At 34.5% G+C, this 21,879-nt stretch overlaps 1 protein-coding gene across 5 annotated transcripts in view; it reads left to right on the top strand.

The window, feature by feature from the left end:
• The window catches only part of PSMD14 (proteasome 26S subunit, non-ATPase 14), a 45,968-nt gene that overhangs the window by 15,212 nt on the left and 8,877 nt on the right, over positions 1-21,879 (top strand). For all 5 annotated transcript variants that reach the window (XM_068687685.1, XM_068687681.1, XM_068687686.1 and 2 more), the window contains 4 exons: positions 6,419-6,490; positions 6,811-6,930; positions 8,031-8,101; positions 9,032-9,182. In XM_068687685.1, the coding sequence (XP_068543786.1) occupies positions 6,419-6,490; positions 6,811-6,930; positions 8,031-8,101; positions 9,032-9,182 (414 nt within the window). The remainder of the gene's footprint in view (positions 1-6,418; positions 6,491-6,810; positions 6,931-8,030; positions 8,102-9,031; positions 9,183-21,879) is intronic.

Raw genomic sequence — 21,879 nt, forward strand, 5'->3', positions numbered from 1 at the left:
TATGAACCTGGATAAACCTTTTTTCCTTTTTTTAGGAGGCAAGATTTAGTAAAATATACTGAGGCAGTTTTTTCTTTGATACAGCCTGTGAAGGCTTTCACAAAGATGTTTTTAATTTAAAGTAGCAATTGATGCCATAATATTTCCCTAGTATCCCTACTCCATTTTGGAGCCTGAGACTGTCTGAGACTAAACATATTACTGAAATTTTTATTTCATCTGACATATGGTGTAACAAGACAATGTGATCCTTTCAGAAATCTAGGCTGTTTGTTGAGGCTTATGGTATTTTGTGGTCTGTTATGTATGCTTGATTATAATTGGTATAAAAATGGGCCTAAACATACAAACTGTTTAGACATAATGCTTGCTTCAAAATATAATCCTGTTGATGTGGAACTAACTGTAAAATTGTGTGTGTACTAGCTGGAGAACTGCAATAAAATTTCAAATTTCTACTAATTAGCATGTGATTCACAGTGCAAACTAATATATTTTTATGGATTTTTTCAAATTTTTTGCTCTTTATGAATTAGATCATTTGCTTTGGTGTTAATCATGACAGTGTTAGAACTGTTGAGATACGGGAATGTGGCTTATTCCCTTTTGGCACTTCCAGTGACTGACTTATTATTTTCAAGGGTATTGTCTCAGTACAGAAACACTGCTCCAAAATCACAACTTAAATAAGGTTTCTAGATTTAGCGGTGGGTAAAAAGTACTGTGCTCTTCCAAGAAAATCCTTGTGAATTCATCGTTATACCACTTCTCTACAAAGGGTAAGTAGAGAAGAGTACTTAGGTGACTTCATAAAGTCTTTCTATCATTGCTCATACTTCTGTCTACTTTGCATATTTGCTTGAATTTGTGTCATTTTTGCATGTAATATTCTGTGATTTTTTTTCCTTCCCCTTTCCAAACTATTTGCTACTGGATTTACCTTTATAAAGATGGGAGCTTTAAGATCACTTTTAAGTACCTGATCTTTCCACATATATTTTAACATGCTAAATTATTTTATTGTGTCTGTCATTGCTTTTATACCCTCAATGCCCTTTTCCTCCTTACTTCATAATAAATGTGATGATTATCTGGAACACTTACAATGGCGGTGGTTCAGTAGGGGGAGTAAAGGGAAACGGGGGGTAGTGAATACCTTTTTTTATTTAAAAAGTACGGCAAGTTTTTATGTTTTTTTTTTTTTTGGTTAATCTTTCTCAATTGTCTTCAGATATAACAGCTGAAAATATGTACTGAAGGGGTTAAGTCGGCATGAAAGAATTCATTTCCACTTTAATGACCTAGCCTTGCTGGGTTAGGACGATGGGGAACATGCTTCTGACTTGTACTCCTATTGCCAATTAACACCTCCTATAACAGGTTGCCTCAGCTAGTCATTGAAGCAGAGGCAGTAGAAATAGTTTACATGCAGCTTGTTTTTCACACTAGTTGTTTAATACTCACAGAATTAAACTATTAAAAGGTTCCTTCTTGCCTTACTGGGAAAGAAATAAACACTATAGCGGTCAGCATTTGCTTGTGTGTCCTATGTTCATGTTCAAATTGGTCCAATTGCAAGACAAAAAAGTCATGATAGCAATGGTTCTTATATTTTACACAGCAATATGTTATTTGATGCAATAAAGCTAAGATTTGCTCTACAACACTTTGCTGCCTTTTTTATTACAGCTGCCCCTGTAAAACCGGGTTTCTTTGTTGAAACTGCTCTGCTGTATTTCAACATCATCTTTTGTTCTATTAGCGTGACACTAGAACAGTATTTAAGATCCATTTAGACAATAGAAAGTGTCTCTTTGTGGAGTATTTCTCACTATTGATAGTGTAATTAATCGAGTCCACTACTTCTACAAATTTGAATAAATGTGAAATACTACAAATAAAGAGCAGTGCTCTAAAATGACACTTTAGTTCACATTTAATCAGCAGGTATTTTAATAACATAATAAAATTGGCTAAATAATTGATACCAGTTCACACTAAGAGAAAGGTGGAGTAATATACCTAAAAGTGTTAACAAATTTGCTAAAAGGCCTGAGTAGATAACACTTCAAGGCGTTAGTTTTTATCCTGTTAGAATGGCAAACGCCTTTAACACTTCGTCAACAAGGCCTGCCCAAGTAAAGGGCTGCTTTTTATATTGGATTATCTTTTTAACTGGAACAAAAATTGTATAGTGAATAATTTTAATACCTCACCATAATCTTCTTTTCTAATCTGAATGGAATTCCTTTTCCATTACAAGTCTTGGGAACACTTTTAAGCAAAAATAAAATGCACTGTAATAGTGTTAACATTACTGGTTGTTAATGAAATTGGGATTCAACCACTTTAAAACAACACAAGAATTTGGTTAGATTGTACACAATGACTGGCCTTCAGGCAGCCGTTCACTGGACTGATGTGTATAGCTGATTTGGGATAAAAATCCTTTTTCAGTAAGTAACACTACAACATTGTTCTTTGAGATTATTTTAAGAGCAGTCTTTAAATGTTAGTAATTACTGTATTCTTCAGCTTATGCAGGAATGATTAGGAAAAAGATTATTCTCCTTGCTCTTTCTAAATCCCAAAATTTAGCTCAAATCCCAAAATTCAGCTCAAAGCTGTGGGCAGGCAGAAAGAAGGCAGCATGTTATTTTGCAGTGAGAAGGACAATCTTACGAAACTGTAGTGGGAGAAATGCATGACCTTTGAGTACCATAATGAAACCAAAAATACCAGCAGATCTTCTGCACTACAGATACAAACGCTTTCTTGTTTAGGTTTCTGACACCAGTTAATTTAATTTAGTACTCTGCTTCATGAGGATGGTGCTCCTTTGTTAAAGTTGGCAGGCAGTGAAGTTTATGAGCAGTGATAATAGCACATGCTGTGGAGGGTCAGCATAAAATACTTTGCCTCCATGTAGAGATTAGCTAATAGTCTTTCCCCCCCCCCTCTTTTTTCATGATGAAGGAAATGAATAAATGTCTGTGGAGGACGAGCAGAAACAGGCCCAAGAACTCTCCAGACCTGTAACGTCAGTAGCTGCCATGTGCATGTGCTTACAGGAGCCGTGGTGCTCGCTCCAGCACCATCTTAGAACCTCGGCCCTTTGTGGAGAAGGAGGTGGTCAGAGTGGAAAGAAACCGCTTCCTGTTCCAAATGCCCTTTTTTTTTTTTTTTTTTTTCAAATGGCATGTCTTAAAGGAAACTATTCAGAAGACCCAAGATACATTTTGTTGGGTTTGTCAGTTAGATCTTTAAAAGTTTTATGTTAAGAATCTTTAAAGAACTTTGGCCTTATAATATTCTGTAGAAGGATAAGTGTATACCTGAACTATTTTGTGTGCCAGCTTACCTTTGGTAGGAAAATTAAAGGAAATTCAATCTACTGTGAAGTTAGGTCATGGACAAGTTTTGAACCTATAGACTTTTCCTCAAAATTCCTGAATCAGTACATCCGAATCAGCGCAGAAGTCTGAGAAGTTATTTTAACCTATAACCAGAACAAAGAATGGAATATTAATGTGAGAATAAATACATATGATTGGTACGCTGCAACAAGTTATTTTTTCCAATAATTACTTAGGAATTATAGTCTACAAGGAGAACAGAGTAGACAGAAAGGGAAATCACGAAGTCTTCACAAACAAGCAACTAGTTAATACACACTGTATTATATGAGCCTGGTAGCTAATAAATCAACACTATATTTGCATTGTCGATTACAATTAGGTAATTTTTAAGTTTATTTATTGAACTGGATGAGAAGAGCTGGAGCTTTAATATTTTTATGAACTAAGACGTGCTTAAAGTGCAACAGTAAAGTTTTCAGTTGCTGTCTACTAATGGTGTAGTCATTTTATTTGTGTATGCATATAGTTAAACTACATGTAGTGTATAAAACTACATTTTTACATGCATAGTTATGCTTAAACTACATGTAATGTGCAAAATCATAGAAATGAATGCTATGTCTTAAAAAAAAAAAAACAAAAACAAAAACAAACACACACACACACACTAGGCAAAGTTGGTTTATACCAGTGGAGTGTTCCCTTATGCATAAGCAATATTGCCTTTGCTGAAAATGAGTTGCTGGCTATGGGTGCTGGCAGGAGAACTTTACCATAAAGCAGTGTCTGTGTCTAAAACTTTCTAGAATGTTGAAAGGATCAATAGCAAGTATAATATTAAATACTTCTGGACTGTCACTACTGCAAGCCAAAATTTCAATTCTCTAACAAGTACAGAAATAATGAGAGAGAAAGATTAGGAAGGAGCACGTAAGGCTAATGCCCAGATTTTCTTCCTATCCTTGCTTAAGCTAACAGTATTTTAGCTGCCTTGTTACAGAAACAAAGTGTAATAATATTTGTCTTTGTCTCCTCGCTCTAAGTGTTGACTCTACTGACTGATTTTAAATAGATTTAAAAATGGGAAAAGTTATGAAGAATAATTAAACTCTAACAAGTTGTGAACACAGGTGTCTGTGTAGGGGACAGAGACATGATTAATGCCTCAGCTGCAGGAAGGGTGTCAGTGTGATCTGCCATATTAACAGACATTAGAGAGTACATGCAGGAGAGCCAATTTAAATGTCATAATCTGTGGAATAAACTTCAGTTAAGTTCCTGAGTTTTGAGAAGCCAATCTCAAGCATGAACATTAGATTTTCAGAAATCGCGGCTTTTCAGCTTAAAAAAAAGTGAATGTTGAAATGCACTGCTTGCTTGCAGATAAAATCTAGGAAGAGAAGAAATCTAGGAGAAAATATAGGAGAAATGTAGAATATTTATATGGTGATATCATATATATGGTATATAACGTAGAATATATATGTGGTCATATCACAGTGTTAATGTTACAGTTCTTCCTCGTACAGAGCCAAGGTCATTTAATTTGTACTTTTGCAATCACTTCAGACTCTCTCTGGTGTAAAACTGGTAGAAAATTGGAAAAGAGCTTTATACATGTAGAAAGTTGTTATCGAACTATTTTTTTTTTTAAATTAAAAAAGTACCCTTATCTGTGTCTTCTTCTTTGTTGTGATTAAATGGAAATACAAGTCTTCATGCTTTCCAAGTATTAAGGGAAAAGAAGAAAATTTAGGATAAACTTTAAATGAAGCAGGAAAAATACACTTAAAAATGTAAAATTACATCTTTGGATGAAAAAAACACAGTACCAGAAAACAATTAGGTATTTTAAGCTTCACCAGCCAAGCACTTTGGTTGTAGTAGATTTGGACTAAGTGTTTTGGTGCCCCGTGCATCTGGTTCTGTGCAATGTTCTAATGAACTGCTTGTAAATTTTTCACTGTAAGAGTTATACAGTATATAACTGCGGAATCAAAGTTCTAATTGAGCTTTGCATAACGGCACCATTTCTTTTCCTTCTTTAATTTAATGAGGAGCATCTTTCTTTCCCATACTCCATGGTTGCTTTGTAGCCATTACAAGTTTGTTCTGCATCACTTAGTGCAGAGATAACCTTTTGTCTTTTCATTGGAAATTTGCTGTACACAATTTGTTAACAAAGTAATGAATGTACTGCTAATTGGCTGTAATGAGGTAAGCTGATACGGAATTCTGTATGTAAGAGCAATATGTCTCGTGCTCTTCAAGAAGGGGACAGTTAAACTGCTGCCTCCTGTGTTTTTCATTTTCAGCAGTACAGAGAACCTGTTTCAACCAATCATTCACACCTGGGACAGTTGTGCTAATTTTTAAATAACTACTCGTAAGGCAAAGAGCAAAGTATTTTGTTCACAGCTTTTCCACCTAGGGATCGGAGGTCCGTTTTTTCTCTCACTGTACCAGTGCATCTGCAAAGTACTCCCATAGCCTTTATCTGCAAGTCCTCTTTAGCTGAAAGCTGATGAAGCAAAGGGAAATTGCTGTTTGTGTTGGTGCCAGTTAATCATGCTAGCCCAGCAGCATTTACATTCACACCACTGTAAGAAACACATAGTTAATTGGAGAACTGGCCATATTTTACAGCTGACGAAGGTTAGCTTTGCGGCAAAGCTGACTAATGGAAACTTAATCCGACTGTTAGCCTGTATGTCTTGTAACAGGTTTGTACCCAGTGCAATACTTGCCAGTTTTTTACGTGACTGATTCTGATAAGATTGCTGTTTAGGCTGGTATTGTTCTAGGGATGGGGGAGACGGGATGGAGGCTAAATGTTTTTTTTTATTGCAAAATAGGTTAGTGTAGGAAGGTGCTGTAAAGAAGCATTTGGGGCTTGCGCGTGCTTTTTTTTTTGTTTGTAAGAACTGCATCCAGCACACAAATTCCCAATCTTACATGCATTTTTCTTTAAGTTTCATAATGTGGAACACTAAAGGAAATGTTTAGGAACAGCTGTAACAAATGTAAAGAAAATACTTGATTATTTATTCTTTTCATAGGGGCCACCAACAGATGCTCCTGCGGTCGATACAGCGGAACAGGTTTATATCTCTTCCCTTGCGCTGCTGAAAGTAAGTGTCTTGTGTGTGTTACAGCTGTGTGTGGTGCTGAGGCTGAGTACCTGGCACCTACCCAGACTTTATGGACTTGTGCTCTTTAGATGCTGGTCAGACTAATTTTTGCAATGCATTTAATATGGAGTGGAACTTTCAAAATAAGAAAGTTATTTCTCTTTTTGTGGCTTAATTTTTACTTTCTTACAGTGCCTTACAGTTTCCAAAAGTGCAAATTATTGATAAAGAAGCAAAGGCTGGAAGAACTATCCCAGGTCAAACTTGACCCTCCTGTTAAACATATATAGTTAAACTATGTCATTTGGTCTGAATTCCAGATGTTGAAACATGGTCGTGCTGGTGTCCCTATGGAAGTTATGGGTCTGATGCTTGGGGAATTTGTTGATGATTACACTGTGAGAGTGATTGATGTTTTTGCTATGCCACAGTCTGGAACGGTGAGTTCTTGCAGCTAGGCTTTTTTTTTTTCTTTCCATGTAGTAAATAATTTTTAAAAGCTTTTCCTTTCTTCCCTATTTATTCAATCTTATTTAAGCTGTCTATACCTATTGGATATAATCTGAACATGTCTAATTCACATATTGATACCATAAATTTATGCTTAGATAGTATTTGATTGTTTGTATTTTAAGGGTTTCAATAAAAAAAAAGCGAAAACTTACGTTCTGAAGCAAAGACTAGTACGTATACTGTGCTATACATGAGTGTATATTACTGGAGATCAGTTGTGTACTTATGTGTAAATTATATTGGTATAATACCACTTAAAAGGCTTATGAATTGATAACTTTAAAAACTCATATACTAGCCAAGGGAAGGATTCAAAACTGTAAAGGTTTGACTAGAAATGTGTCGTGTCCTTAATTGTGATGATGCTATAGATACACTTCAAATTCTCTTTGACAGATCTGATATAGTGGTATATCTTAAATGGTATTTTTCATGGTGTGAAAAAATTAAGCATTTTAATTTTGAGTAAGAATATTAATGCTATGAAAAGATATTATAATTATTGGTTCATCGTCTCTTTAAAATTGGAATTGATGGTGCTTTTTCGTTTAACAAATAAAATACTGCTCTTTAAAAAGTACAGATCCCTTTGTAACTCAGAGCTCCACAACAATGAAGTATTTAAATTCTTTTGTCCTGACTTTGTGTGTATTCATACATAGTCAGTATACGTAGAATTAGCAAAAAGCTGTTAGTTCTCTTGAGAAAAATTCATTGAGCTGAAGTTGTGAAAAACAACAGGCCAGAGTTTACAGAACAAAAAGGAGGTAGAAAAGAGGAATCATAGCAGAAATTACTTAAATGACAGTTCAAAATCTTTTTTAGAATTTTAAAACGTTCATTGACATGCATTTATAAAAGATATTTTTACATTTAAGGGTGTTCTAAAGTGATAAGGTTTCCTTTTTTAACAGATGCTTGTAACATTGTGTTTAATTTTTTTTTTTTTGTGAAAAGTAACAAGTAAAAAGATTTGAAGTATTACTTCATGTACAATTACCATGATTTTTGTTTCTTTTTACATCAGGGTGTCAGTGTGGAGGCAGTTGATCCTGTATTTCAAGCAAAAATGTTGGATATGCTGAAACAGACAGGAAGGTAAGTCACACTGAGGAGACCTGAGAATAACAAATACTCCCTGCATGTTGTTTAGAAGAAACAGCTGGCTCTCTGCAAAACTAGTGAAGTAGGAGCTGCTATTAAGTTTTAAAAAGAAATAATTGGTCCAGAAAATGGGTGAGTAACGTAGCATGTAATTCAGTCCACCTCATGCCTTTCAATTGTCAGGAGGTTGTCAGTTATGTTAAATCCACATCTTTGATTATTGCACTGAAAGATTAGAATGCTGCTCAGTTTAGTAAAAGATTGATTTTTTTTCAATTAAGATTTTTAAAAATTACAACGTTTTAGCTTATTTATGAACAATTTGAATAAAAAGAAATGAGAAATTATTTGCTAAAAGATTCTAGGATTTAAACAAATTTTTATTTCACTCCTACCTCAACAGTTGTCGTCTGCTTGCTCAAATTCTTTTACTGTGGGAAAAACTTCAAAATTAATGTTAGCAAAAGGCTCAGCAGCTGAACAGAACAGTGCAAATTGCTTTTTGACTGAGTTCCTAGTTCTACTGCTGGTTTAATTGATATTTAATCCTTTCCCACCGTTAGTTCCCGTTGTCCATGTCTGAAATGGACTTTCTGCCGTGAAAATTCAACCCTTGACGCCAAGGAGTTAAAGAGTAGATATTTGCTCAAGTGCTGAAAGGGTAAAAACTGGTTCAAGGAAGGTGTGGTAACGGTGAAAAACTGAAAGCATGATCTTCTACTGCTAATGTGCATCCCTTAATGATAGCCCTCTTTTGTCACATTTATTCATATCCATGTTTTCACCATAATATGGAGAGTAATTTAAATATTTCCAATGGTGTTTCTTCACAGATCGTCTTAATTTATGCCCTGGTGTTTTATTATTTCTTCTTGTGTTGCATGGTTTTATTTTTAAAGAATCTTGGTGTTCTCTTTGTTTCAGACCTGAAATGGTAGTTGGTTGGTATCATAGTCACCCTGGCTTTGGCTGTTGGTTGTCTGGTGTAGATATCAATACTCAGCAAAGCTTTGAAGCCTTATCGGAAAGAGCTGTTGCTGTGGTGGTGGATCCCATTCAAAGTGTAAAAGGAAAGGTATAGTAGCCTTTTTATTTTTTATTTTTTTAAGGTACTTCAGTAAGAATTAGCATGGAGGCACTGTATATATATGTAAGTTATTGATTTTTGGAGGCCTATTCTCCCTTAAAAACAAATAAATAATCTCACTGTAAATGGAAAAAACATCCTTATCCACTTATTTTGCACCTTACATTAGTAGACCTAAACAAGCTGGAACTCTCTGATATTGTAAGTGCACATAACTGGTCATAATCCTCACTTCATATTTTGCTTTTCAGGTGTGACTCAACATTTTTGCAACTAATAATCTAAGCATACATTGTTTCAGAGATTTCATTTTAGCCACAAAATCTAAGATCAGTTATTAGCAGATCAGAATAGATTTAGCCCCTTAACGTAGGTACCAATAAGGCATTTATTTATAGGCATTACATATGATGGCTCTTAATAGCCTTCATATTCAAAATGCTTTCGGCAATAAAACTTTACAGAAGACTCCGTATCAAGCGTTCAAGATTTTCAGAAAGTGTGCAGATAAATGATTAAGTATGTTAAATGATTATGAAAAGAGATTAACTTGCAAAGCATATTGGGTTATAGTTGTCCTTTGTTGAAATCTCTTTTGTTCTTGTTTAGTTCTCTTTTTATTTCTTTCTAGCCCCATATGCCATTTTCCTATTTCCTGCCTCATGACAGCAGGGAGCAGCTCTATTATCACCTTCACAGAGCTGTCTGCAAATGTGAGAGGCAATTCGATTTTGCTCAACCACAGGGAGAGTGGATTAGAAAAACTACAGAACGTACAGAAATTGGCTAGGTGGTTTACTGCTTTAAAATACTGCTGAGGTGTTTTGTTTGAGCATGCACTCCCATTGTATTGTAGAATAATTATTGAAATGCATCATGGTATATATGGATGATATTAATGTAAATTTATAAATATTTAAAAAGTAAGTATTCATTTTCTCTAAAGCTGTAGTATGTTTCCTGTGAGAAATTACACAGAAGCCACTGAACAATTCCTCTAAGGTTCCCTTTAATTTCATAATAGAATATTGTGAATCTATGGTTTCACTTAAAGTTTTTTTGTTGTTGTTTGTTTGTTTTTTAATTCTGATTCTTTTATCATATTTTTTTATGTAAATACAGGAAATTGAAAAAAAATTGTTTGGAAACTATTAGATGTCAGAATCAATCTTACTGTCTTTTAAATTGCATAAAGAGTGGAAGAATATATTGGTAGTTCTTGTGGAAAAAATAATGCAGTAGAATATTTAATTAGTGCTGACTTTGTTCTGTAAGTTTTGATTTATGCTTGCTTTTATTTTCTCACTCAAGTATGAATGTTGAAACAAAATTATTTTGTCAAAATATAATTGGGGGTACTATACCAAAAATGTAGACCTCTACCTATTAAATCCATTAAGAGGAAAAGCCTCCCAGTAAGTCACAGTACTGTTATACCACACTTCCTCACTAAGTGGTGTGGTTTTTTTTTTGCCACTGTTGTTTGATACAGATGTCATCTTAAATAAGGGTCTTTGTTCTCCTCATGTAAATAATATTTGGAATTTTTATTTTGAATTTTATTTTGAATTTTTGTCCATCTAAGCTATTCTCAGTTACACCTTTTCTTATGGCATTGCTGCCAGTACTTGAGATCACTGGAAGTCTTGTGATGTTTGTTTCTAATGTGTCTAGATGCTACAGTAAGATTAAATTACTTTCTCAGGTTTCACATCTTTAAAAAAAAAAATAAAATTGTTTCTGGCAAGTGCATCACCAAAGTTTAGAAATAGAAAGAATCCCCCAAATTTTGAATAGTACTTCAGATTAATTTCTTGATTTTAGGGGTTGAGATTGGGCTGCGGGATGTATATGATCTTTATATGCTTGGTTGGCAAGTTCACTTGCATTCAAATGTATTTCGATTTTAGATGAACTGTAAGAACAGATTTATAAGAGCTGGGGAGATTTTTTAGGTCAGTTTTGACTGTTTTATTTGTGTGGCTTCCTTAACGTGCTGTCTAGTGCCCCTTAGTATCACAGAAAATTTGAGTAAAGCCTATTTCAGGGAAGTACCTGTGTTTTCTCAGCACCAGCAAAAGAAGAAATGCTTGTTGCTGCAGTAATTTTGTTGCTGCAGTAGCCACTGTACTGGTGGGCTTTTGCTAGTGCATGTAGCTGCATGAGTCCAAGATCATTACTCATTATACCTTTTACCAGCATAACTGTCTGGCAAAAACTATAGTGAACATGTGGCATAGAAGATTTTAATGTGGTGTATTTTGACTGAGATTAGAAGTATTTAAAAACAAAGTCCAAAATAACACATTAGCTAATTTTAAACCTGCCTGAGGGCAGGTCCATGCCCAGGTAAATTGCTATGGCTTGTAGTCAGTGAAGCAGTAGTAGTGGTGCTAGTGAGGGATAAAGCAGGGCACAGGTTATTTTCATGTGTCAGGAAGTTGAAATGAATTCTGGTGAGGAGCCTCAGGTTCACCTCGTCTAACCAAAGCATTAGAAAGCGGTTTGCCCCTGTCACTGGTAGAAAGCTGAAACTTGTTAACTTCTTTGTTAGCTCTCCTAATCTGGGCACACATCTTCTGATTCCAAGTATCTACTAGGACTGTGGTTTGGGACTGCAATTCAAAGATAAAAAGACATAATTCTCATTGTTTAAAAAAGACATTTCTTGTCTTCTTAAAGCCCTTGCACAGAATATGAAATCCACATATAAAAATTAAATTCCCAAATATTGTAGGACACAAGAAATACAGGAAACTCTAGTACTGGTCTTGTAACTTTACACGTATATATTTTTACACAAGCAGTATTCTTTTCCATGACTACGTACCATATATTCAATATTTAGGCTAATAGATTTCCAGTTGCTTGTAAAAACTCATATGTTATACAAAATTTTAACTCAGGTCAGTGTTAGCAGAACCCAGAGAGAAAAAGCATTGTTTTGTCTTTTTTTTTTTTTTTTTGTAATTGATTTTTGTGAATAAATTCAAAGTAAGCATGGTAAAATGTGGAGAGTGGAGCAACCTGTCTAGCTGTCACTTTATCTTGTACTTTTTACAAAACCCTTTTTGTAAAAAAAAAAAATAAATATATATATATAAAATAAATCTTCAGTTTTCCAGTCTGTGAAATGGGAGTTATAATACATATTTAGAATATTCCACAGAAGTAATTTCATTAAAGATCTGGATTAAAGCTAAATATTGACATTTTATATTTCTTTCCAACATACATTTTGAAATCTCTGTACAGAGAACTATATACCTTTGCCAAAAGTTAAAAATAAATTTTTTTGGACCTTAACTTAGCAGCTGTTCCTCACCTCTTAAGGAAAATATAAGTACATTAAATCCACTGTAATGTAATTTCTTTCACTCTACAAACATTATCTATATGTTAACACTCATACGTTAAATATAGCGGTGTTTTCTTTTTAAACTATTTTAAATTTAGTGTTTATTTTACTTGTTTAACTATAGTAGAAACCTTTATTTAGAAAAAGTCACCACTTAAAATGGTTTGCTTTTCTGATAGGTAGTTCATTGGTTTCCCTTGATTAATAATTGCTGACAGGAAGTTTTGTGAAATACAGTCTACAACTTCCTCGTAAGGGGGTGTCGAGAGGCAGGAGACCTTTTCTCCATTAACACCAGCGACAGGACCCGCGGGAACGGGGTTAAGCTGAGGCAGGGGAAGTTTAGGCTTGACATCAGGAGGAAGTTCTTCACAGAGAGGGTGGTTGCACACTGGAACAGGCTCCCCAGGGAAGTGGTCACTGCACCGAGCCTGACTGAATTTAAGAAGAGATTGGACTGTGCACTTAGTCACATGGTCTGAACTTTTGAGTAGACCTGTGCGGTGTCAAGAGTTGGACTTGATGATCCTTAAGGGTCCCTTCCAACTAAGGATATTCTATATTCTATATTCTATATATATCTAAAATGGTCAGGAGTCTGTTTTCTACATCTGAGAAGTTTGTTGGCACATGTTGGTGTTTAGTATGGTGTGTAACAAAATCTCTTGTTCATACAGCAAATTTCATGTCAGTTGCACTGTTACTTTTCCCAGCAAAGCTCTGTCAGAAATATTGGTAGGAAGATCTGTTGTTTCATGGCAAAAATCTATTTTCAAAAATATTTCTTTTCTGAAGAAGACCGGTCTTTGTTAAATTTTTATAAATTGTACTTTGCATGTTTGTCACCTCCTGACAGATGAAAACAAACATGCTGTGCATCTTAATCCTATGTGTGGACTGTATCCTGCCACCACCATAAAAGAGGTTTTTGCTGTGGTGTATCTTAATCTCATTCAGAGAATGCAAGAAGAAAAAAAAAATAACATTTGGGTAGCCAGGTAACAGAAATCATTCAGGTCAGAAGTAAACTCAGAATATCATCTAGTCCAGCTTTGTGTGCAACAAAGGCTCCATTGAGTTCAGACCCAAATCACTTAGGGTTTTGTCTACTTGAGTCTTATGATGCCACAGTCTTATGGGGATATCTGTCCCAATGCTTTATTAGTCTGCAAGTGGCTTTTTTGTGTATGTGTGTATGTTTTCCGGTGGTTATTTTTGTCTCTGAATATAGTCAGCAGCTCCCTATTTCAGTTGATAACTGCTATCCCTTTCTCCTTCTACATCAGTGAAGAACCTGGTTCTGTGATCTCAGTAGCCACCTTTTCTGCAATTTCAAGGTCTGATGCTTCAAACAGAAGCCAGAATGTGAGCGTTAGACTAAAACCATTTTGTTTGATTTTTTTTTTTCCAGTGGGACCTCTGAATTGCTTACCTTGGTTCAATTTATGAAATCTTTTTAATTTAATTCTAAAATGAGTCTAACAAATGTGATGAACAGTTATCATTTATTCTTTTATTTGTTTTTAAAATGTGAAATAAAAATATCCTTTTTGTGCTCCCAGAAGTCCCAAAGAGGTACCATTTTACTGTCTGTATACATGTATGATTTGTCCTGAAATAGCAAATTTCTGGAGAGCTTAGCTGAACTGCTGCTGGAGATCTAGAGCAAAATGGAGTTTGTCCAAAGTCAAGGTCATCTTGAGCAAGGGCAAGGCTTTAAAATCCTTTTGAACTGGTCATGGAGAAAAATAATGCCTTTTAAATAGGTATGGTGGCTCAAATTAGTTACTGTAGAATTATGTAGTGTTCCAGTATATTTTGAATTTTATTTTCCATTATTTGAAATGGACAAAACTTAAATAGGCATAGTATGAAAGACTAGAATGCCACTACAAAACTGATGTATCATACAGTTGAACAGAGGCTTGTTCTATTTGCTGAATGACCTGTTTGGGTGCTATCTTCCATAAAGAAATTCTAGATCTAGGTGTCAACTTGTGTATCAGTGATACGGTTTTGTCAATACCTGATTTTAGTTTTTAACTCTTTGGAGGAATAGAGGGACTTTGTCTGATGTTGAACATAAGAATAGTGGTTTTGTTTATGATTTGATAAAAAGTAGTCTAAAAGAAGAAGCCAAAACCAAGCAGAGAACTAACGATGATTCTTCTGAATGCTGGAATTGCCATCTGTCCTCAAGAATTTTCTTCAGCTGAACATAAGTCTTATACTAGTTTCTAATAGTTTGCATGCTTTCAGACCTCCATTCTTCTCCACTACTATTATTTTCCTTTTGTACCTTTCCTTTTCCCTTGATTGTTTAGAGGAGATAGTGGCTGCTTTTAAGGAGGCAGAAAAAAACAATTGTTACAATGAGATATGTGGAGAGACTAGTATAACACCTGAAATTTGACATTGAAAGTGGCCCATTAAGAATTAAACTTGTGAGAACTTTGAGTAAACACATAGGAGCCACCTATCAAGTTTTTTTTTTTTTTTTTTACAAGGACAATTTTCCCTCCCTAGTTGATGCATTTGTCTTAGACATTATGTTAATAAATCTTTCTGAGAAACAAGGCAAATTCAAGTCATTAGCAGCTTGAAATTATTGGTTAAAAAATAAATGAAACCAACTGTATTGTCACTGCTGCTTTGAGACATGGTTGCTTTGTATTATTATGCAGATAATATTTTTCGATAAAGTATCTTCTAAAGCATGTAATACCTACAATTTTATGTCAGAATATTTTATGCCTGAAACAGACCATTTTCAGAATTGCACTTGCTAACATTATTTTCTAAAATAAAAAAATAAAAATAAAATTCTAAAATACGGAAGGGAGCTTTATGCTGTGTAATTTTGATTACAGCTGTTTGAGATCACGGATTATATTGTCCTGTACATTTTGTACAACATTTAGTACATTGAGATACTCTTACAGTATGTATAAAAAACTTTTGTCCTTGAGTATTGTATCATTACTGGTCATTAATATTGACATATTAGTAATTTGTGAATTTTGAGATTAAAGTGAATAAATACCGTAGCTGAGAAATAACACTGGAGCACAAAGCTTTGATACTTTTCATTATCACAATTTGCATTGTAATAATGCAAAGGAAAGAAAGGAAATGTCACAATTATTGTCATAAATAATTACAGGAACACAATATTATGCATTTGTAATGTGATTGTAGCCTTTTAGTTGCCAAAACTTGAAAACGAAGTCTGCAATTAATTCTTAGAAAAACCTTTTATGGCAATGTTGCATCTTTGTGCAGTTTTCCGTTCTTTCCATCTTTCATCTTTGTGTACTTTTCCATTTACATTTGTCACTAAACCCGGTCAACAAAAGAGTCAACTGATATAGCATCCTGTGATATGGATGGCAATCATCCTTGGCAAGAGCAGGATTACGTCTTCCACGTAACAAAAAGCTAAGTAACCACCAAATAACTGTAGAACTCAACCGTGGCACTTCTTAACATGGAGTGGTGCATTTGGTGTAGTAGCCTCCATAACAGGGACTGAAACTTCCTACTTGGATGTAGTCAAGAACTGAGCCATATTTGGAGAATAAGGAAGTAGACAACATTTGTGTTGGTTTTAATTTACTACTCATTCAATAAAGACTGACGCTTTTTTTCGTGAAGAATCATTTGTAAGAGATGCGTTGCATCTGCACAACTGTGTAGGACACTTGGTGTTCATCTGTGCATTCAGTTCAGGATACGAGTTTTCTAAACCTAGGCATAAATGACTAAGCATTGAACTGCCGTATTACTGCTGCTATACCACTCGTTTTCTACTGTTTTATTTGAAAGCCAGCATTTTAATTGTAATTGCATGAACTCAGAATAACATGTTTTGCATATGTTAATTCCTTTTTTTTTTTTTTAGTGGGATGCTAAAACTGTTAGTATCAATGCTGGTGTTCTAAACGCTGGTGTTTGTTATGCAACATCCTTTGGACTTGCTGTGTTTAAATTAGCAACGTATGCTTACCTATTAAACCATTTACATAGGTTACTTCAGTTCATGCCCTTCCCTAAAACAAAAAAAAGTTCCAAGAAGACTTTTTGTTGAAAAGTATTAAATGTTTAATTTCCTTTTGCCATGGTGGATGTAGAATAGTCCATTTATCTTCATTAAGGCATATAGCTTTAAAACTTGTGGCTTTGCTGCTTGTGAGTTATGGATGCATGCCCTCACTTGTCAAGATAAATGTATTATACTGTAGTTCTCTCCCCTCCCAGTATGGATGTTCAAGTTGTACAGCAGATTTGACCACAAATAAGCAATTCTCTAAGGATAGAGAAGGAAAATGCACATACTCCTAGGAATATATTTTCCAGAGCTAAAATCGACATTTTATAAATAATTTCCATGTTGCAAACTTCAAACTCACAATCACAGCAATTCAGTGATATGCATTTGGCATGAGTCAGTTTCAGTTCTTAGTGCTTTTCATTGGAAATGGCATAAAAAGTAAGATTTCTTTGAATTTTTTATGTTGTGGGCTTACAGGGGACAGAAGATGTTCTTCACTTGTAGCTGTCTAACAGTGCATGGCAGCATAAATAACGAAATGGTCATAAACCTGAGCTGCACTTCTCAAGTCACATGTTCCGTTTCATTTTTAAAGAATCTAGAAACAAACTAAGCAGTTGATAACAGGTCAGTTGCAGGTGATAAAAGATATTTTAGATGGGACATTACTTCTTTTTCCACACCTTGCATAACCATGTTATATCTTTTGCATAGTTTTCTTTAAGCACTAGTATGTTTGTTCATAAACATATGGCATAAACAATACATTGCTATTTGAATTCCAAGGAAACAATACATTTTTAAAGATAGTCACCATATGTGATACATTCTTCACTGGAAAAAATACTGATGCTAGATTATTTTTTTTTTTAATTTAAATAAAAAGGATGGCTTACTTCTAACTGAACCTTATCATTAAAACATAGTAGACCTTGCAAAACAAGAGTGTTTCTTTAAATATTATTTGTAGATTTGCAATTGGACTAATTTAATAGAATCAAGCATGTAAAGTACTCTTGAAATTGTCTTGATTTTTTTCACACAAAGTTATGGAGAGTGTTTTCGAAAAAGTGGTAATCTACATGGCACACTGTCAGAAGAAACTAAAATAAGTCCGGTTATTAAACATTCTAAATTTTAATCACACCATTATTTTTAATAACCATGTTCACTATAAAAGGCCAGATTTTTATCTAGTTACCAATCGAGGAATCCAGCACTTGTGAATAACCATGAATCATATTAATTATAGCTATCCTCAAATTTATAAAATAAACTAAAGATAATTGTAAATTTTGTTTCTAAAAATCCATTATGCAAGTTCTATTCTGGGTTGGTGACCTCTGGGAAATGCTTGAAAAATGCAGTATAGTTATTGTTTTTTAGATTATTATGCTTTTTTGAAGCTAAGACAGATGTACAAAAAGATGCAGTTTTTATTTTGTATTGGCAGCTTCCAAATATTTAGTATCTATTTCCAAGAGCTGCAATTAGTAAAGCATCCATGGTACTGAAATCCACACATCCCACAAGCTAATTATATTTGCAAGGTCAGATTGAATACATATTTTCAGAAAAATAAAGGGTTATATAAATGTGTCTTCTACTTGGCTGTTATATCACAGTTTGTTGATCTGGAGTATAATGTGTACAATTCACAAATTTGTCTGATAACAGAAAGTGGTGTGTGATTGTGTTTATTTTACTAACCAGTATATTCACAGCAATCACTTCCAAATATCTCTCCAGTAAAGATGTGTTAATTACAAAACAGACAAGGTCTTCTATTATATTAAAGCTACTAACAAGAAGACAGCAGGAATCACACATGTAAATAGCATCATCAACCCCTATTTTAGTCCTCTGTTTTGATCTGTGAGTTGCGCATAGACCAAAGGTGCTATTAAAGACTCAGTATATGAAATAGGCAGCATTATATGAACAAAATTTATTCAACAAGAAAACAGACCTTTAACATGAATTTAACAAGCCTGAGAAATTATAAACTCTCATATGCTGCAGATTCATGCAGTGATAATAAACAAAAAAGGAAAGTAAGAGGTTTCCTTAAGCTAGCCAAACTGCTAATGGTTTTGTTATAAGCTGTCTGCTGTTGAAATGACCTCTGAAAAGTCTGAAGACACTTGTACTCAGAGAAATTAAATGGTCAGAGTGGTGAAAGAGTTGCACTGCAGAAGTGCATTTGAAAAAAATCCTACCTTCCTATTTCTGGAAAATATCCCAATCCAACAGACTTTTGTTTAACTTTTATGTCTATAGAAAGAGAATTTAGCATGAAGCTTGGAAATTGTACTTTTTACTAACAGATCACAAGATGCATCAGATAATTTAAGTGTAATGACAACTTAAAATTTTTGGATGAGAAATACCAACTTCTTATCAAAAATCCATGTAACTAAGAGTTTTTTTTTTTTTTTTTCTTTTAATTAATCCTTACAGGTTCTTTGTTCAAAATACCATATCTAAAGTTTCCATCATAACATACAGGATGACCATGTTGCTGTCATCTGATTGCATCATGCTTTACTTCAAGATATGCAAAGATACAGGGCAGACTTCAGCTTGTGTGCACCTACAAGTGCTTACTGGGGCTTAATTAACACGTAGTTCACCCATTGCTCATTAGTAAACTGGACATTAATGAGTCTATTTATTTTGGTATAATCCTCTAAAAGAGGAACTGATTTGTTCTCACCATGAAAAAAGCAATTATATTTGGTAGAAGCCAATATGTAGGAATTGTTGTTGTATTTATGCTTTTATTGCGTATTAGGTCTAAATTTAGCCTCCAGGTTGTTGAGCATGTTAGTTTCTTTAAGATGGTTGCTATAGTGATAGCAGCAAATTCCTTTAATCTTAGTGTAGTTAAAATATTTAGTTATCATTGGTCGTCATCGTGCAACTCAGACGAGAAATACCATCCACCTGCGTATTCGTGGTGCCCTTCTGAGGTTGTAGGAATTACGGTTTGACCTCAGTAGTACCTACCGCTTCCTGTTAGTGCGGCCTGCCCAGCTGAGGAGATGTGGTACTTCAGGCCTCACGCCCAGGTAGAGCCCAAGGCCTACCAGAAACCACTTGTGGTCAGAGGGAAGACACTAGCTTGATAGTCACTGTCATTCTCAAATATTTCAGCAGCTAGTTCTCATGTTTTTCTGTGAAATATATCTGAACATAGCCTTGAGAACACTTGAGTAAAATGTTGAATTTATTATCAAAAAAAGTTTAATCTGTTGTTGTCATTATATTTTCCTTCTTGTTTCACATGGCTCTAGAACCAAACCAAATCCATGGTTTATGAAGCTATTCGTTTTTGGATAAGCTCAACAGTATTTAGTGAATTTCTCATTCAAATTCAATCAAGGAGCACGGCCACTAAGAACTCAAGTTATAAAGCAGCTCCTCACAATTTTGGGATAGTGCCCTGCAGATGTTTCTTGCTCCTCAGGGTAAATTTTTATTTGCTAGATTTTTTTCCCCTTGTCTAGCTTGTCCCTGGAGACCTGCGGTGTGGATTTTTTTTTTTTTTTGCTTGACTTTTTAATTTATACTGCCTGTTTATTATGGTTGGGCATTTCCAGGTGTTCATAAATTGGAGCATCTGGTTAAAATGGAACATGGAGAGATAAATACAATAGCTTGTCACAGGCATTTTGAGATAGAGAAAAATCTGTTAGTAATAAAAAAGGAAAAACACAATTACTTTATATCTTTCAACAATTAAAGTATAGGTATATAGAAACTATTTAAGATCATTTTGAGAATTAATTTTTTTTAAATAATTCGCTTCATCAGCATTAATAGAAGACGGCATTTTTTCTTTACTGCATATTAAAAGTAATTAGTTTTTATTATTTTTCAAAAGGGATTGCCACTGTTAACTGACATTAATTGGGTCGCTATCTAATATTTTAATAAAAACATGTTTTGTACACTTTCTGCAGGCTTTTTTAAGACATGATATATGCAGAATATATATATCATATATTGGGCAGACACAGCTGGCGAGGTAGCTGAGAGTCTGCTCTGTAGGCCATAGTGGTACTGAGTTACTCAACACAGATGAAATAGTTTGGTCTAAAAAAATAACAGTGATGGGTTACTAGTCTTTTTGAGTTTAAAGTTGGATAAATATTAATTTTATTTAAATACCTGCCTAAACAATTAACTTGCATTAATTTTATTTACACATGAATAACCTCAGTGACCTCAATAATTCTATTATAGTCTTAATCAAATTGCATATGTATTTAGTTAACATTGCTGTAAATCAAGAAGAAAATGCTAGAATAATGTAGGAGACCTGATGTCACTTTCTCTGCAGACTTCTAGTAGCAAACAGTGTTTGATTTTGTGCTTGTTCAAGACAAAAGATTTGATTCAGCTCTAATTCCTCAGAATATCAAACTAGTCATATAAATGTATTTGTCGTTGGTCATAGTATGGAGAGGAAGAGAATAAAAATGAGTGCAGTAAAAGCACTAAAATGAGATTTAAACTATTTAGCTAAAAGAACTGGGATAACTCCTCAAAGCTAGACAGAAAAGATGTCTGCGAGTATGGTGAGAGCTATTTGTGGGGCGGCATACAGCTGTGTTTGACCACAAGTCTGGCTTAAAAGACCAGGGCCCAAACAAGAAAGGTCAGCTTGAGGTTAATCTGTAATGGCGAGTACCCAGCAAGAGTAGCTTCACGTGTGTTGCTGGTATGTTCTCAGCTCCACCTGACATAGACATTGGATAGGTGATTGGGTTTTATTCTATGGGCCATGCCATACTATTTCCAACTATTTTAATAGACAAATTCAGCACAGGACAGAATAAAAATCAGTGACGGCTTTCATTTATTTGCAAAGAAATAGCACTGAATGCTACCTACTGTGTACCTTTAAATCATAAATGACCTTGGTTTTCTTTTACTCTATTTTTTATTCTTGAGCATGACACTGACAAGGACTTTTTAATCCATCAGACAGTTTATAGACCCTTTCGTAGTCACAAGAAGCAAAAAGCATCTGACTAGAAGGGAATACATGGGGCAAGTTCCTTGCTGGCTATAATTTTGTTGTCATTTCAAGTATTGTGGTAGTATAATTGATGTGACAGGACTGGGCTTTAGACTCGGTCCCTTAGCTTGTGCTCACTTTCAGTTTTAGTCTCTCTCTGTCATTCATTTTGATTGGATAAGATTTAGGTGACAAACATATGCATACCTTTGAAGCTTAGAGTAAGCATACATAAAAATTCAATGTTATC

This window comes from Anas acuta, chromosome 6 (assembly GCF_963932015.1).
Source record: "Anas acuta chromosome 6, bAnaAcu1.1, whole genome shotgun sequence".
NCBI classification, from domain to species: domain Eukaryota; kingdom Metazoa; phylum Chordata; class Aves; order Anseriformes; family Anatidae; genus Anas; species Anas acuta.